The sequence below is a fragment of the Dryobates pubescens genome, chromosome Z (genome assembly GCF_014839835.1).
Source record: "Dryobates pubescens isolate bDryPub1 chromosome Z, bDryPub1.pri, whole genome shotgun sequence".
NCBI lineage: Eukaryota > Metazoa > Chordata > Aves > Piciformes > Picidae > Dryobates > Dryobates pubescens.
The window spans coordinates 37909465-37928484 of NC_071657.1; the positions used below are offsets into that span (position 1 = coordinate 37909465).

The 19020-nt window shown below is 39.6% G+C and overlaps 1 protein-coding gene across 9 annotated transcripts in view; it reads right to left on the bottom strand.

The window, feature by feature from the left end:
- Positions 1-587: 587 nt before the first annotated feature.
- Positions 588-19020, bottom strand: part of SLC44A1 (solute carrier family 44 member 1) — a 77218-nt gene continuing 58785 nt past the window's right edge. For 2 of the 9 annotated variants that reach the window (XM_054177910.1, XM_054177912.1), the window contains 6 exons: positions 14501-14657; positions 14221-14304; positions 13109-13246; positions 11097-11333; positions 9264-9545; positions 7514-7916 (listed from right to left, as the gene is read on the bottom strand). In XM_054177910.1, the coding sequence (XP_054033885.1) occupies positions 7812-7916; positions 9264-9545; positions 11097-11333; positions 13109-13246; positions 14221-14304; positions 14501-14657 (1003 nt within the window). In that variant the 3' untranslated portion in view covers positions 7514-7811. Of the gene's footprint in view, positions 911-6280; positions 7182-7513; positions 7917-8577; positions 9546-11096; positions 11334-13108; positions 13247-14220; positions 14305-14500; positions 14658-19020 lie in introns of those variants that run through there. The other 7 variants (XM_054177914.1, XM_054177916.1, XM_054177917.1 and 4 more) reach the window with 7 other exon arrangements.

The following is a 19020-nucleotide window of genomic DNA, read 5'->3' on the forward strand; positions in this document are numbered from 1 at the left end:
ACATTATCAGCCAGTCTGCTCCAGATGGCCTTGCCAATTCTGAGAGTCCTGCATCCTGGGTATGAGAAACGGACTCTACGCATGTGTGATGGCAACCTCCACTTCTATCGCAAAGACTTCAGCAACCTCTTCTGTGTGGGAGAGACCTTTCAAAACACACCATAGCTTACATATCAGGGAGGCAAAGGAAGCCAGGGAAGCAAAGGGAGGTGGGGATGCACAAAACTGCTGGCGTAACGTTAAAGGGGCATATTCCCCTCCGCAGGAAAGAAACTGAAGGGAAACTGGTTAGAGAGAAGAAAGACAGCAAAACCCCTCACCTTTGTTGTACAAACCCCTATTCACCTCATCCAACTCAGCAAATCGTTAGCATCACTAAGGTTTTCTTGGCACCAGGACAGAGCAAGGTGAGAAGGTGTGCCTAGGACTACTGCAGATACTTAGCTAAAGGGCAGGCATAGAGCAGAACAAAGCTTGAGCTAAGATTTGGATGGGGTCTGCTTGCTTTTACAGACACGAGGCAGTATTCCTGAAAAGAAAACCAGGGCTTAGCACTCAACAGGGAAGACAGAGAAATTTCTTTCTTACTTAAAAAGAAAAACTTTATTTTGATACATTAAAAAATCTATACATTTCTTAGACTTAAAATACAGTTTTGCATCAGTATCCTGGCACAATGTCAGTTTACACAGAAAATCTAAGATTAGATCAGCACTGTTAATTTCCCTTCTCTTCCTGCATACACAGCTTGCAGTATGAAACATTTCACGTTCTCAAGACAACAATGAACAGTGTCACAATTACTTTTCCCATTTCCTAAAGGAGGTGGCATTCCACTGGAAAAAGGAGCACTTGTTAGTTGATCTTGATTCAATGTAAAACACTAAGCCAGTCCAGGGGTTTGATTGCCCTGTTAGAAGTATGAATGAAAAGAGGATGAAAAATTTATTTCCAGATGAAGCTTTGAGGGACTATGACAATGCAAGTACTGTCAAGCCTTTAAAATCTGTTCAAAACTTATTTTTTTTTTTCCTTTGGCCAGCTGCTACCATCAGCAACACAATATATCATATAGAAATAAAGCCTTTCTATAGGTATAGGATCTCACCTTTTTTCTTGCTCTGAAGAGCTCCAGAGCAAAATAAAAGCATGGCACAAGGGATGCTGCTGCGAGATGTCTGTGACTCAGAATGTGAATATTCTTAACTAGTTGTAAAGATCTCGCAAGCATTGTCTACTTGCAAGCCTGCACTCCCTGGCTCCACCTAACCTCTGGCAGCTGCTTTCTGGCTGACCTTAGAATAAAAAAAAAAGCTCTTCCTGTTTTCTCCTTCCTCCCTCTCATAGGAGACACTGCTATCCCACTGTCTGTGTCACTGTTAATGGGAGGTACTATCCCTCTTCAGTTTGAGCAGTGAGGGACCCAACCAATACTAAGGCTGGAGCACTCACAGTGTTTATTTGAGAGTTTAAAATTATTAATTTCATGGGAACTTCAGTCAGTGCCCAACTGCTGCTGGGTTTCAGGGATAATCAGCCTCCTAATCTCACAAAACGTTTCTGAAACAGTCCCTAGCTGCCCCTACTTGCCTCAAGCCAGAGGGGGTGTGCTTGGGGAACGGCATCCAACTATGCTGCCAGTGTCTTCCATTACGTACTCGGAGAGGTCAGAGCTGTCACTGGAATTATCCCAGTTCTGCTAACGTCAGCTGGTACTTCTCGGAATTCTTGCAGCCGTGGTTCTAAAGGGAGTCCCGTGTTCCTATACAATGCTTGAAACACCAAATTCTGCTCATCGTATTCACAAATAGCGATCTGACCTCATTGAGGCAGGGGAGAGCAACCTGATGGTTTATGCTAGTTCTTTTTTAAACAGATCTTTGTCAAATGAATGCCAGATAGTTTTGCCCCACAATGGGTACTTTCAGATGTGTTCATGCTGCCTGTTGTCCCTACAAATATTCTTATAGTGCTAATGTCTCTGAAGAGCTTTGGCTTGATTGCAACAGCTTGCAAACACTGCAAGACACATCACAGCTTCATCCCAGACCAGAAAATCTGCCTTTTATACATGACCCATATCACAAGAGATCTCTCTTCTCTCACCTCTCTAAATATAAAAGAATACCTTGAGAACGGTATTTGGTACAGAACACAAGAAATACAAATTTACTAGTCTCCATAATCTCTTTGTGATGGAAATAACAGTAGAGATTAAGTATTTCAACAAGCATTTTAAAATTAAATATTTAGAGTAAACTTCCATCATTCCAACAAATGTGTGTAAAGAATGCTTCAAGTAAGTCTGTTGGGGTTTGTCTTGGGAAACACAAGGGTTTTGTTTTTGTTTTTCACAAAGATGAAATGGGATTTTTGTGGTGATAATGTGACACACAAGCTGCTCAAGAAACAATGGACTAGTGATGTTTAGATTTAGTAAACAGTATCTGCACAGGCAAAGCCATGATTTAAAAAACAGGAAAGCTGTTGGGTATCTACTTTTAAATCTTAAGTGTTTCTTAAAATGACTGTGCCATGTTCAATACAGCATATAATATGTGCTCAGAACAAAATGATCACTGGATGAGAATATGAGAATATGTCTGCTACATGCATTTTATTCTGACTCTATAACATACATTCACAGAATACATCGTAACCACTCAGAGCAAACTGCTAAAGTGCATGCCCTGAGGGCAGATTAAATATGTTGTCTCCAACACTGGCTGCTCACTTGCCAGAACACTGATACAGAAAGGGCTCATTTTTGCTTTATATCCCCATTTTGTGCTGAAAGAGTAAGAGCTAGCATCCCCTGTTCCCTCCATGAAAAGGAGCACTGTGAAGCAGGTGAACTGCCTGCTGCGAAAAAAGCCCTTTCAGAAAGAAGTAACCACCCTGAGAAGGTGCTGTACAGAAATGCAAGGGTAAGTGGACCTGTGTACTGGGTTGGGCTGGGACAGAGCTAATTTTATTCACAGCAGTCCAAACGGTTCTGTGTTTTAGACCAAAACAGTGTTGATAACACAATATTTTACTTGTTGCTGAGTAGTGCTTTCTCTGTTTCTCACTCTGCCACCACAGCAGAGCAGGCTGGGGCTGGGCAAGAGATTGGGAGGGCACACAGTCTGGACACCTGACCTGAACAGACACAAAAATAATTCCAAACATGTAGTGTCATGCTTAGCAATAAGACCGGTGGGAGGTGGTGAGTGCCTTTGCATCACTTTGTGTTTCTTTTTGTCCCTTTACTTAATCATCTGTCTTTATCTTGATGCTTTTGTCCTTCCAATCCTTTCTCCCACCCTGCTGTAGGAACTCAGCAAGCAACAGAGTAGGGAATTACATGTCAGCCCCAGACAGTTCTCCACAATGCGTAACTGGGATTTCCAGTTTAAGTTCTCCCTACCAGGACATGCTTTCCTAATGCAGAAAGTCCTTCACTTACCATTCTAAGCTAAGTCTGAATGTAAAACTCCCATCTTGGTTTTGTCAGCCGGGAGTGTGAATGTGAGTTACTGGAAGGCTGAAGAAGCAATTTTAAGCTGACCATACCCTATTTTTGGTCCAGCTGTGCAGCAGCACTGAAACTGTAGAAGTGCACTCCTAACCACAGCAAGTGCAGTACTGGAGTGGTATCATACAAAAAAACCCCAAACAAATAAACCCCTCAAACAAACAAAAAAAACAAACCCCAAAACCAATCCTCAGCTTGTATCTTGAATCATTGCCTCAGGAAGGTGAGAAGGCATGTGTGAGATGGCATGTGCTAAGATCAGTGTGACAAAGGGGACACTTTGCAACTTGGCACTCCTTTGCTGAAAAAGCAACACAGAAATGAGAGCTAAAAGAACCCCCCAAAATTACCTAGGGCTGGAAGAAGCAATAAAGACAACACACTGCTGCTCAAATGCCAAATAAACCAGAGTAAAATAGTGTGGGGAAAAAAGGAAGTTATTTATTGAATGGCATGGTCTTTTCCTTCAAAACCTAGCTGATCAGGGGCTATGATGCAGAACGTCTGCAGAAACCAAATGCTGGGAACCAGTAATCCCATCCACTTGGTTTTTAAATCCACATTGTCCAGCCTGAATCTCCAGTTCTCAAGCACTATTTGGTTCAGTGGACTTTCCAAGCAGATGATTTCTCTGTTTCAGCTGTCTCTTCTGCTCCTCCTGCAGCATTATTCCCAGCGCAGCATCACTCTCTAGTTAGTCTAGACAGCTTCCCACAAAGCACTGGCTTTAATGGCCAGCTGGCAACAAAAAAGTTATTTAATCCATCATAACTGGCAGACCCCAGCACCTCTACTGCCAACTAGGGATTTACACATAAAGTGTTCTCCTACTCCACTATCCCCACTGGGGAAGGAAAACAGTCTAAATTTGTCCTGAAAAGTTGTCTCTTCAGAATTCAGTCCTGTGCTTATCTCCTTTCACAAGACAGAGCTGGAAGAGGGCAGCTTGTAGTCTGGTTGCAAATGAACTTCCAAGGACATTCACAAGCTTTAAAGGGCCACTGGAAATCCTGTGTGTAGACAGAATGCCTTTTTGGCATGACCAAAAAGCTCTGCATGCTAGATATACACTCAAGCATGGTGCACACAATTTTTATTAAGAACTTTGTAATGATATAGATTTCTCACTTAAACATTACAACTACCCATAGAAAAGTGTTGCCTGTATCTTCTAAACACCATGTAAATAAAACAAATTTATTTTTAAAACAGGATAAACTGCTATAAAAATGGTGCACAGTCAAGTCATACAAAAATACAAAATTTGTTTCCAACTGCAGTCCTAGTTGCAATTACAGAGAAAAGCCCCCGCTCAGGACTTCAAACCAGCAGAGAACACAAACTTGTGGAACTGGTCATGGCAGAAATTGGTTGTCAAAATGACCAGAATGCAAGGCTTCCATCAAAGCACCTCCAATAACTTCCTCACAAGATGGAAGTTAGTTTCTCAGGAAGCAACAGACATATGGTAAGTCTCTTAGCCTTGCACTCCAGTGTATAGAATTAATCTCGACAGTCCAGTTTATAGAATTAATCTCCTGTTGCTAAACCCCACTAATCTACACAAATATCATTGTTCAGTGCCACTGCTGTCTGGACACTGGAAGAGCAGGGATGCCTCCTCTCCATGAATTAAAGGATGCTCCAGTGCTGCTTCTAGATAGTTTGACCTCTAAATTTCACTGAGAGGCCTCACCAGTGCTTTAATCCCTAGGTTGAAGCTCCAGTCCAGTTAGCTCTTATGTGGATGCGTAACTTACAACATTGACAGCAGATACCATACCAGTTGCTTACTGATAAGGTTCCTTTGAATGAGCATCTAAGTGCTTGCAGGTCTGTATAATTCTGTCTCACTGACTCCCTAGCAGCTATAATTTCTAAATGTATCTTTATTTTCATACCTTTCATGTAGTTTGGGTTCTGTGACATGAAAAGAGCAAATCCTTTTAATTGGCTTACTAAAAGGAAACTAAACAAATTTATCAGATGACTTCTAGAAGCAGAAGTGAAGTATTTCACTACTGCAAAAAGGTAAGAGCACTGGTGAGCTACATGATACTATGTGTTTTCTTAAACCTTCATCAGCAGTTTAAAAATCTGATCCTCTGAAAGGAAGCACAGATAACTGCTTACTTACTAGACCTTGACAACACGAGTTGTGCATGTCTCTACCTGGATGTACCTCTTCCACTCCATCACAAAGCTTCTATAGAAGGGCTTTTCTCTTTCAAAAGGTGTTCTTGCATGGAGTGATAGAACCACTGAGGCATTATTTATTTGTTTGTACAGAGCTTGTATTTAGTGCAATAAGTTTAAAAAGTCTGCTCTGAAATATTAACTTTACATTAACAAAAATAGTTCTTTTAAAAAAATTGTAACAAAAGGAGTATATAGCATAGACAGATCATGAATTCTCAGCAAACACTCTCCTAAGCATTTACCATTACAATATGCTGAACAACTGATACTAGTGTCCGTGTCTGGTGAGCTTCCAGATGGAAAAGAAATGTAAGTATCTAACAATAATAATTTTTAAAAAAGCATCTTCTCTTGCCATTATTTGCTAACCTTATATAACTATCCTGGCAGTTACACTTCCAAAGAAAAGCTTCTCTGCCCTTTTCTGTTCTAGCAACACACTACAGTACAATCAAATATGGATGAAACAACAGGCAAGGAATGGTCCCTTCCACCTTCCAAAGCTCTCTGGCATTGAATGAAATGAAACATAGAGTACTTTTCTGTAACGGAAGTACAGTTCACCTCTCTTCCCATCCTCAACATCTTTATATTTAGTCATGAATTAATCATGAGTATGGCTAAGACAAAGCTTTAACAACCTGTTATTCCAATTGCTCACATGGAGAATCCATACCCTTCAAAGGAGCATTGCTGAAGTGTGAATGAGGCTACTGAACTCAAAGGGAGGAGAGAGGGCAATGTGTATGAACAGTAAGTAGGGTAAACCAGGAAGATAATTGCATATAAAAATCGCCTGTCCCCATTTTGTAGTTTCTGTTTAACAGCAGATGCAAGGGCTCCCACACTTCTGAATACCTGAGGAGTTGGTTATTGTGATATCTGATACTGATAAACAAAACTGCGCCCTTCCAGGGCTGTAAAGTAAAATGACTGCTTACAAACCCATTTGAACTGAATGAACTCTCACTGAAATCACTCTTTGAAAAATCAAATTCGAGACATTTCTTGATTTGAAAGTTTTCCTTATGTGTCACTGTCATGAATGTAATGCAATTTCAAACAAACTAAACAAGTAAAACTCTAAACAGATCATCAGTGTCATGGGAAATCTGTCTCTGAACTCATTCACCATTTCAAATTATCTTTACAACGACACTTCCTCCAGACTGTAAAATATCAAGCAGATAAGAATCGACATTTCCATGACCACAATGAGTAATTTAAAAAATGGAACAATGATAAAGCTGCTTGTAAAAGCCACCCGTATGAAAAGAGTACATGTTTCACAAAAATAATTGTTAAAAAAAGTATTAAATCCCTGTTCCTTTTCTCTGATTTTGGCTGTTTATTTATATCTTTATATATATATATATATGTATATATGTATATATATATACTGTTTTGGAATGTCAATGGGTTCCAATATGGCTGGCTAGTTTCAAGATGAACTTGCTCCAGAGGCCTAGAAAACAAAGTCATACAGTATAGTCTTAGACAAATGCCAAAGGACAAGGAGAAACTGAATCAAAGGGATTGCTAGAAACCATAAAGACGTGAAAAGGTTGGGCTTTTTTCCTTGTGCCTTGATACAGGAACAGAAAGTCCTATATGTTTCCTCATCCCTGCTATTAATACCTATTTAAAATACATCTGCACTCAGGGCATTGCACTTCTAGAACTAATTGTCACGTTTAAGAAGTATCTGCACTTCAAGCAGATTCATGCAAAACAGTAAAGATTTTTTTATTTATTTTTTTTTTAAAGAAGAGCAGGGAGAAAGAAAGAAAACCAAAAACTAATCTAATTTTCAGACACTGAATTACAGGACTGTAAATGCTACTAGTACAGAACAGATTTATGAATTATCCTATTCCAGATTCAACTAAGGCCTTTTATCAGTGCTTTGGGGAAAGGTATCAGAAATTTCATGGAGGTAACTGCTGTGTCCCATCCTTGTGAGGAAGTGAGATCTTAGTATGTCAGAGTCTACCCAGCTTGAGCTGTACACCCGAGAACGGAAGATCACTTGAGAAAACAAGGCCAAATCAATTTCAAACAAGACAATCACGTGAGCAGCAGAACTGGGAGTAATTCAGCAGGTGACACTCGGGCTAAGCCCCAAGTGCTCAGCACCTTCTCCAGCAGTCCTAGGAGGACTTTCAGCCAGTGCCAGGCTCAAGCAGCTAAAGTCAAGTCCCTAGAAGAACAAGACCACCTTTGACATAGAAGTACATGGTTTGCCCTTTACAAAAGGGAGTGATAAAAAGATTTTAGCAATTCAAGCTTTGGGCAGTCAAGTACGAAAGCAGAAGCAGTGGTCTGTGCTAGCAGTCAATGAGAGTGTAAGTGGAAAACCACGTAAGGTAAACCAGATGTTTGAATTAGAGGTTATCATAATGAAAATTTGGACTCAGATTTTGTTTTTTGTTTTTTTTTTTGGCATATGACTAAAGGGTTTGTGTACCAAATTCTAAATCATGTCAATAGCAGCTTTGTTTACAGCATTTGACCACTCTGAAATGCCCAACGCTAGCGTCTGTTTGAACAGCTAGAATTACTCCCAAAAGAAACAGTAAATGAGCATATAATTAGTTTTTTAGATGTATAAACACAGCAGCATTTAGGCATAAGCAAATCTAAAAACTGGTCTGCTGTAATGAAATAGCACAACACACAAAGCTATATACATCTATCCACTCTACAGCAGGAACCCAGCTTGGTCAAAAAATGCTCATGCAACATGACTTCACATATCATTATTGAGGGGAAAAAAAGGGCTACTGTTAGGATACATTTATTTAGATTCCATTAGGTTAAAAAAATTGTCCCCATAGCAAAGAACTGAGTCAGGCCCCCAATACTCTGAGAAAGTAATGATGGAAAAATATTTTTATTTCACAAAGATATATTGCATGATGACAAGTCATACCTTGCCCAGCCTGGCTCTCCATCATATGCTCTCAGTTCTTCACCTTCCAAACTCATCCTCCTATCTGTTATCTGTACCATGTATAGCTGTTCCTTATTCCAGGCTATTCAGACATGCAATGCCTTCCTAACAGGCACACCATAAGTAAAACAGGCTGCAGAAGCATAAATGATGCATTGTTCACTGCCTGTGTATCTGACAGTGTGAGATGGAAAGAGCACACAAGAGACAAGCAACGTAAGTAGTTGGCAATAAAAACAAACAACTAGGAGAAATGTCATTTGAGCAGGTTGAAAGGAATCTCTGTGTCCAATTCCTTGGCACTGTGTAAAATAATTTAGTGACAGCTTTAAATGCCTGGCCCTACTTTGCAACAATGGATGTGCTCAGTAGTGTTCTTCAGGCTTTTATGGTGAACATAAAAGGAACGAAAATCGTTCAGCTCTGGGCTGAAAAGAAGACTGAAGTCAAAATCGCCCAATTAATTCCAGAGCCATTTTATTTTGAGAGCAGTTGGAAGCTGGGGCTATCCGTGTAAACCACATAGCACACACTACTAATCCTAATGAAACAATATTGTGTTTGTTTTGTATGACACAGTTCCTTTCATCTTACTTTTACAGGAGATGGTCTCAGCTGTGACAAAAACTCTGCCATCCAGGTGATAGGCAAGCTCACAAACAGAAAAAGCAGAACATCTTGAGTGATACAGAGAACAAAAACTTCTCCTGAAGAAGTGCAGTCAGTAAAGACAAAGAGGGAGAAGAAGTAAAAGTGAAATTCTTGGAGGATCGCCACCTCCTCATCTGCACCTACCATTGGTTTCAGCTCTCTGCCCTCAGCTCCACCTCCTCGGCCAGCTTCTTTCATAGATTTCCTACTATTCTCCACAAACTCCTGAAAAACAGCAATGAAGTAAAAAGTGCTTTCTTAGAGTAGACTCCAAACATCCAATCTTCAAGATGTAACTGCTCAAAATGTCCACACAATTTGTTCCTCCTACTTCTCTTGCTTAAACTTGTACACAAGCACCAAAAAAGTCTGCTAAACAGCACCAAGAGTCTCCCTCAGTTCTGGAAGCCATGCGGGTACTTGCCTTATGTGCTGTCACAACTTTTACATTTATCACACAACACACTCCTCTATGGGGAAGGAAGGTAGGAGGGTGGTTAAGAAGGAAAAAAAAAACACCAAACAAATCCCCCCCAAAACAATCAAACCAGAACACAACCAGACAAACAAACAAAATCAAAACAAAAAAACAACCCCAGAGATCCTAGTTACTACATCTTATCCTCTGAACTGTGTGTGATGCTAAAACGGGAGCACTTCGATATAATTACTTGCAAGGTCTTTTTGATTTTCCTAACTTCCATCAAAACAAACTCTTAAATTTTTCGCTGAATCACTAACATCTATTCACAAAGATTGCTGATTAAATTTTGTACACTATTTTTCTCTTCAAAATAAGCACTCTATAGCAAATTTCAGTAAACTTTAACTTCTGGTGTTTGGTAATAACAGCTGACTAAGAAAGTCTGCAATGCTTTTATGGCTTATCTGTGCTGTCTTCTGAAACAGCATGGTGCATTTCACTCTGTGCTAAAAGGCAAGTCATCAGCTACTGCTTTATTTATTATATACTCTAAATTCTGTAGTGTTTTACAAAATATTTAACATTAAATTCTTGGCATGGTTTTTCAACAAGTAATCAGAAAAAAAAATTATGCTAAGAAGTGGTGAGAGTCTTCCCCCAGCCTACACATGAGGGTACATCTTACAGGGACATATCCTACAGTTGCCACTTAAAAACACTGTCAGAAAAATTACCTACTTGATAACAAACTGAAGGCTTGAGAAGCAGAATTTTTACATGTTGGTCTCTAGCTAGATTGATCAAGGAATAAGATGGAAGAAACAAGTAGAAACTGAATTGTGAAGAGGGCCTTGATACAGCATCTAGACTCCAGGACAGAACATAAAACCTTTTGTTTTTGTGAACGACAGACCAAGACTCAAATTCTGGTTGCTGTCTGCCTGAAAGATGACAAACCCCAGTGTGGTCACTGTCTGTGTGGGGAGTAGAATAACTATTGTTTCCTTTCACATCTCTAGACAGATCCTGCTCTGCAAAGCACAAAACCCAAGACTTTATCCTTGTCTGGCTTTATTCCATTCTGCACTGTATCACTTACAAGAAATGATACCAAAGAAAACTCTGTACAATCAGTGCTCATATAACAGCCAGCAAATACCAGTGATGCCATGGGAAGGAAGCATCATTACTTACCTGATAATGCTCATCATACCACACTGTTTGCTGATCAAGCCATGAAGCATGGTTAACCCAGGTAAAAAATTACCATACTAAACTCAGCTCATTCCACTGTCAAAATACCTATTTTGTGGAGTAACATCCTTAGATTTAGATAGCAAGTGGAAACTCACCATGAGAACTTTATCCATGTAGAATTCCCTCCCAGGGCTCCCATCATTGTATTTTGTATCGATGGCAAAACATAAGAAAAGGACATCAACAACCATTTCATAAATGGAAAGGAAGCAGTGAGCAACCAGGAATGCAAAGAGGCAGACAATGATGAGTGGCAGCACCCAGATGGTATAATCTCGTTGGTAATTCAGCAACATAATCCCAGCCAAACCTGTACTGCAAACAATCAGGACCTGAAGAAGAAAACATGAGACAACTCTGATGGCAGAAGTCTTTTAATATTTTTCATTTGGTATGATTTAGGTTTTTTAACCTATGTGCTTCTTGCTCTGCCGAGCAAAACTAGAACTACAGGTTACAGAACCTAGTGGTAATGACAGCTTTCCCTCCTGGATTTCCCACACTGCCAACCACAGATGACATTTTATCTATCCCAGCATGCACAAATCAGAATTGTTTCAAACACATCCTTCAACAAAAAAGGTATTTTTCAGAGCACATTATATTTGTAACCTGCTGTCATAATTCTAGTGTTGCAGAATACTGCTGTAAAAAATAACTCCAAAACCCCAGAAGCTGATGCTACCAATCAATTAACATGTAATTTTTTTATTTACTTTTTTTTTTCGGTTGCAGAGGAAAGAAGATAGGTCTTAGGAGGAAGGTATGTTTTTCATTTTGCTGAGGGATACCACTTCCAAACTTGTCTGATCTCTGTGTCATCTCCACACAGCAGAAGGTAGATCAGAAGTCACATGAGACACTTCATGTAACAGTCTCCAAAAAAACCTACACCATGCATGAGGTCCTAACAGAAGTTTCACGAGATACCAATCCGGTCTTTCAGAAGGACTAAAACAATTGTTGTGTCCACTCAACATTTTCATGAGTTCTGCACCTATCATTATGAATTGCAGCTAAACATGAAATTCTAAAATAGGTCAGTTTTGCTGTATTATGTAAATACCAAGATGGACTGGTAGAGGAGAGAGGCTGGCAGCACAGTTCAAATTGACAGTATTTGTTCCATGCTGCACTGTTCACTTCAACTTTTCTGTTTTCTGTCCATTTCCCTAATAACCCAAACAATATATTTTCAGAAAGATGTCTCCTAACACTTCTCAGAATCTTCCATAACACCTGCAAGACTCATGGTCTCCCAAGTACCTACATCTTTATTATGTGTTTATTTCTTGTCACATTTTATTCACCTAATTACTAGATTAACAATTCAGCCCACTGTACTATGTATTAATAAACATAGAGGAACATAAGAAGGAAGATGGTTTGGTCCAACCAGTGTCCAGATGCTTAGGTAGAAGTGATAAAAGTGGATTTGTGTTAATAGTTCTAATAAATAATGGCACAAAATTCTTCAAATGATAGGAATAATTCACTAGACTAAATTTCCATGAAGTGCGTTTTCATCGTTTGGAGATCCAAACAGCTGACTGACCAGAGCCAATATTCTCGTCTCCTCTGAATTCTCAGAGTACTTAGTACAGAGTAGTAACTAAGTTCCTTAAACTGGCAGTTCATGACAGCAGGCTTCTGTACTATGTTCCAGTCCAATTTTGTCAAAAACAGTGATCAATGCGTCAATTTCCAACATATACCTGGAGTGCTTTTATTAAACAGAATTTAGAGGAAAAGCTTCTGTTCCTTGCAATCCTACTTTTTAATCACAAAACCAATACAAATCTTAGAACTTCTAATTAATTTTCTCAACTCTCTGGGAAAAGAAAATGACAAAAACCCCACCAAAACCAAACCAAAAGCCCCAAACTCGTCATCTTCAGCTACTGCTTCCTAATGATTTTAGTTAACGTAAGTGGATCACCTCTTTATCCTCTGTATCCTGGACAGTCATGTCATAATGCAGCTAGATGTGATAAAGTGCATGCTAAGAAACAGGATGTTTAAGGCATTTTGTATTTTGAGTGCAAGACTTTGTTAAGCAAAGGTTGCTACTATATAGCTCCACACCAACTGTACACAGCCGACATACCTTTCCTAGAAACAGCATAAAATCCCCAACTGTGTTTATGGCAGCCACTCGCAAAGCATTTTCCACCAGAATAACAAAGGCATCCTTTGCTGAGGTGCAGAAGTTGGTGCTGTTGATAGCTGTGGCTGTATATGCATTCTGGGAAAAGGAGATGGAACAATCAGTTATTTCAGATGGGGGTTGGGAGGGAGGAGAAGGGAAAGATGTGGCTTCTAAGTCACCTATGTCATATGATGTTAATGAACAAAGATTCCCTTGAAAGTTGTTAAAACAAGCAGTGCGAACCAGCTTGCAAAAGACTCTGCATTTATGCTCATTATTTATGCATTAGCAAGTTTATGTAAAAAAAACCTTATTAAACAGAATTTGCAATTTCTCTACGTGGGAAGGTGAGCAGTAGCCTAACTACAATAATGAAGTCATTGGGAAAAATTGCCTGGAAACGTGGAAGAGTTTGAGAGTCATCCAAGTCCACAAAGACAATTTCTAGATACCTCACTAGACTGCATTCAAAGTTAGTGCCAGATCATTTTTCAAAGATTACACTGGGTTTTTTAAAATGCTTTCTTCTGATTTTGTTTTCTATAGCTCTACAAGAAAAAAGGTGTAGAAGTACTCAACAAAAGTATAACTACAGGCCAATAAACCCTCTTTTACAAAGGGGTCTGACTAGCTACTGTGTTCTAACTTGCATCTCTTTTTCCACTTTGTAAATGATGATGACAATGATTTGATGTTATGTACAGTCTTTCAATTACGTGAACCTGAGGTATTACACTGAGAAAAGCTTCACTCTCTTTTTATAGCAAACTCCAATGTTGTTTGACACAGTGGACATAAGGAAGCACATCTCTAACCATTGAATAAATGTTACAGAAGTTGAGGTACCACATCCACAAATAAGAACACTGGGTATTTTTCACCTTTGCAATGTGAACAAAGCCTAATGTAGTGATATGCAATTTCAGTAATGGAGATAAGACTGAAGTACCATCACTCAAGTTCAGTTCCAAATTAAGACACTTTGTGTGTCAGCTTCAGGTGGCATTCTGGAAATATAGATAGATGTATTATCATCTCTTGCATAAAACTTGAATATTGAAAAGTCTTACCTGATTTAAGTAGGTGAGGCACTTTTCTAGACACCAAAGGCAGCAGATACAGGCTTTAAGCAAACAGCGAGCACAAGCATTTTCCTAGGAAGGCAAAGAATGTGGGAAAACAATGGTAAGGGAGTTAAAATCTTAATTAAAGATCTTCATTAAACAATATTCCTTTTTGTTTCAGTAATACTCAGCTTGGTAACTAAAGCAGTTCCTTTCAGTCCTACAGTCCTTTAAATTCCAAAACAAGCCTCTCAAAAATTAAATTAGCTGTAAACAAGTCTCTTACCTTTCCTTTCAGTTGTGTATGGATATACATAAGAATCATTCGTGGTATCTTTACTAGTGTGATTATGAAAGACCCCTTTGCTACTGTTCCTAGGTGGTAGCAAACAAGGCGATTAACAGATGCCAGAATAGGAGTAAATGGCAAATTCCTTTTCTCCCTGAGGAAAAGAGAAACAGGATAAAGTAGAATGATCAGTATGCATGTAGTATTATCTAAAAGTGCTACAAATGATCACTAAAAAAATGTGTAAAAAGAACGTATTACACTAGCTTTCAGGGTATATTGTTCACTCCACACTAACATTCTGTGCAAGTCAGTTTAGCCTCTAATGCAGCAATAGGAATAGGATAAAGAATCATTATGTCTTAAGGGTAGCCTTACCAGTGGTTGGCTGAATTACCACTACTGCCAACTAGCAGCTTCTAGAAAACTAAATTTGATGGGGTGCAACTCCAAAAAAGTGAGAAACAATGCTACTATTCTTTCAGTTGGACTACTTATGCATCTGCCTTCCCCTTCTCCCTGTTCTGTTCAAGATCTTCGTGGAGATGTTTGAAAGGTTATTACTACTTTTTTCCTTAGGTAAATTCTTTTCTCAGATGTTTTGCATTTCTGGCTTAGCTACTATATCCTCAAGGAACCACGTGATTCTGTGAACTAAGCTGTTTTATTGCAATATGACTAGAATATTTTTAATCTATTCGCTTTCACAGTTTTGAAGCAATTCTCTGGTGTTTGTTTATATGTCCCAACAAGGAAGCCATTTCTCTTTCTCTCTCAAAGAACAGCTCTATTCAACATTTAAAGAATAACTATTCTTTATTAGAAATATGGACATAATAATAAAAATATGAAGGGAACAACTGCTAATATTCCAAACACAAAATATCTCCCCAGTTTGATAGTCACTTTCATTCAAAAAAGGTAAAAAAAATTAAGAGTATTCATTCTGTAAAACTAACATTTGTATAACTTAGTATTGTGATGTTAATCACTAGAATAGTTTACCCTAGATTTTTTTCCAATTCACTTTTAGAGTTCAGGTGGGGGAAGCCAGCCTTCAAGCCTATTCCCTTTGGGGCACAATCACATAAATGGTCTGAGCCTTGCACTCAGGCAACCCAAACACTCCCTTGTTTTGAAGTAAATGTAACTCAGGGCAGTATCTGCAATGCAGAACACCTTGGGGCTGGTTATTGCCCATGCTGAAAGGAATCCATCTCACAAATGTGAGTGAACCTTGACCTACTTAGTGGGTGAGGGAAAGACAGTGGATGTTATCTACCTGAACTTCAGTAAAGCATTTGATGCTGTCTCCCACAGCATCCTGGAGAAACTGCCTGCACAAGGAAGTGGTGAAGCGACCATCCCTGTAAGTGTGCAAGAACCATGTAGATGTAGCACTTAGGAACATGGTTTAGTGGTGAACTTGGTAGATAGTAGATAGTCCTGGATTCAATGGTCTTGGAGTTTTTTTTCCAACCTTAATGATTCTATAAGCATATACGAAACTGGAACAAGTTGACCAGAGAAATTGTGGATGACCTGGGGGTATTGGTTGACAGTCAACTGAACATGAGTCAGCAGTGTGCCCAGGTGGCCAAGAGCATCCTGGCTTGTATTAGAAACACTGCTGCCAGCAGGAATGGGGTGGTGATCATTCCCCCTGTATTCAGCACTGATGAGGCCACATCTCAAGTAGCACGTTCAGTTCTAGGCCCCTCACTACAAAAAGGACTTTGAGGTGCTTGAGTGTGTCCAGAGAAGGACAGTGAGGCTCATGAGGGGCCTGGAGCACATGGCCTTCGAGGAGCATCTGAGGGAGCTGAGGTTGGTGAGTCTGGAGAAGAGGAGGCTGAGGGGAGACCTCATTGCTCTCTACAACTACCTGAAGGAATGCTGAAATGAGGAGAGGGGCAGCCTCTTCTCCTTGGTGGCAAGTGACAGGTCTAGAGGAAATGGTTACAAGGGAAGTTCAGGCAGGACATTAGGAAATACTTCTTCGCTTGAAAGGGTTATCAAACAGTGGAGTGATCTGCCCAGGGTAGTGTGGAGTCACCATTCCTGGAGATGTTTAAGCTGCATGTGGACATGGTTTAGTGTTGACTCTTCAGTGATGAGTTGATGGTTGAACTGGATGATCTTTGAGGTATTCTGTGATGTGGGATGGACTGAAAACAATCTTTTATAGGTAGTGATTGGTCAGGCATTGGAGTAGGCTGCCTGGGGAGGTGGTGGAGTCATTGTCCCTGGAGGTGTTTAAAATCATGTAGACATAACCCTCTGGGGCATGGTTTTATGGCCATCATAGTGTTAGGTGGTGGAGATATTTTTAAACCAAAACATGTCTATGATTCTATAAAATGTGAGCTTTTAAAAATGGTTGAAAAGCAGAGAAGAAACCAAGCTGAGAGTTAACTGAATATTTGAGAGATTCTGGAGATTATGAAGGCTCTTGAAACTTTCATCCCAATAATCAAAGGCTGTCTAATGTGACTAAATTGTGTAGTTCCCTTTGTATGGAGAGGATGGACTTCAGAGTTTGTGGCAGGTTGAAATTTTTCCCCCAACGTGAAATTTGCCAGACCAGCTCACTTAGAAGCAAATGGAGCTGTAAAAGCAAAACTACAATCTACGATGAAATCCAATGAATATGTGCAAAATATACAGTGTTTTCAATACTTACAGTTATTTACAATTTATAAACAGCACAAGAACCCCCCTGGCCAAAGATCAGGAGAAGCTAATAGCTTCTTCCTGCCTCTGCTTCTCTCCCTACCCCCCTGTACACAAAAGGGACAAGAGAAAAGAGCAGAGAAGTTGTTAGTAACAGTCACAACAAACCAGGGCAGCCGATGTCAGTAAAGCTAGAAGAAGCATCAGCTAGAGTCAAAGAAGCAAAAAGAGGGAAAGATTGTTTTCCAAACTAAATCCTTATGGTAGACACCTCTCCAATGGGATTGTTTAGAGCTATCATTATTTTCATTTTTACACCCAATGGTGATTTATTTACATTTTACCACTTTCTGTTCAAGATCTGTGAAAAAATGGTAAAGGATTAGCCTAAAACTACCACAGAGTTGGAAAAGGACAGTGAGTCACCCTCTCAATTGGTGACTCCCATTTCCTAAAGAGAGGCTGAGGGTTGCTTAGCCTGGAGAAGAGGAGGCTCAGAGGAGACCTTATTGCTCTCTACAACTACCTGAGGGGAGGTTGTAGCCAGGTGGGGGTTGCTCTCCTCCCAGGGAACCAGTACCAGAACAAGAGGTTTAGGCTGGATGTTAGGAAGAAATTCTTCCCAGAAAGAGTGATTGGCCATTGGAATGGACTGCCTAGGGAGGTGATCAAGTCACGATCACCGGAGGTGTTTAGGAAGAGACTGGATGAGGCACTTAGTTGTTTGGATGGTGTTGGGTGATAGGTTGGACTTGATGATCTTGAAGGTCTTTTTCAACCTGGTTAATTCTATTCTATTCTATTCTATTCTATTCCTCCTCCTTGCAAGGCTGGATGGGGCTTTGAGCAACCTGATCTAGTGGTAGGTGTCCCTGCCCATAGCAGGGGGGCTGGATCTAAATGATCTTTAAGGTCCCTTCCAACTCAAACCACTCTATGTTGAAAATGTTTCTCCATGGACAACAACCTCATTTTCTGTGAAATGCTGCTAACATGCAAAACAATGGGAAAGCCCAAATAAATGTCCTTTCTTAAGTCACTCTTCAGATTACAATTGTATTTTAAAATGCACAAAAGCACAAGGGTAGGGAGAAAAGGGTATTTTCTAACTTAAAATAAGATTCCTGCTTTAGAGTGACACAATACAGTTAAAAAAAATCACCCTCAGGTGACAGAAAATACATAAACTTACAGGTGAAGCACACACATTGCTAAGCCATCTATTTCAATGTGAAGTTCTCCTCTCTCCTCTCTGTATTCTATTAGTTGTTTACTCAACCTTGTTTAATTATTCACAAGATTACATCCCTGTAACATCTTACATCACTTCATACATGCATTTCATTGGTAGACTGGAAGACGTCATCATTAATAGAATAGCAGAATCTCAGCACAATAAATTAATACCTTGCCTTTGATACTGTTTTAAAGATCAGGGCAGATAAGGAGTCAAAATGTAATTCAGATAACAGTCTTGATTAAAAATACAATCTAATTAAATCATGTACTTGAATCATGCACTTGAAAAATATCTGCATGAATTATTTAAAAACTCATTTTTAAAACTCACAGACTCTTCAAAGAACATGGCAAGAATAGAATGTGGTTGCTGGGTATCACTGCAATTTTTTCTATACAGTATTCTTCAAATGAAAGGCTAAAAACGTACACCAAAACCCATCAGATGAGCTATGTGTGCATTCAGGATACTGATGTTTGGGGTTTTTTTGTGGGGTGGCATTGCTCCAGCACCTGGGGTTTCCTTTCTGAGGTAAACCATCGTTGTTCAATAACCTTGCGAACATCCACTACTCATGCTTCCCTTTATCTATGGAAGTTGTATT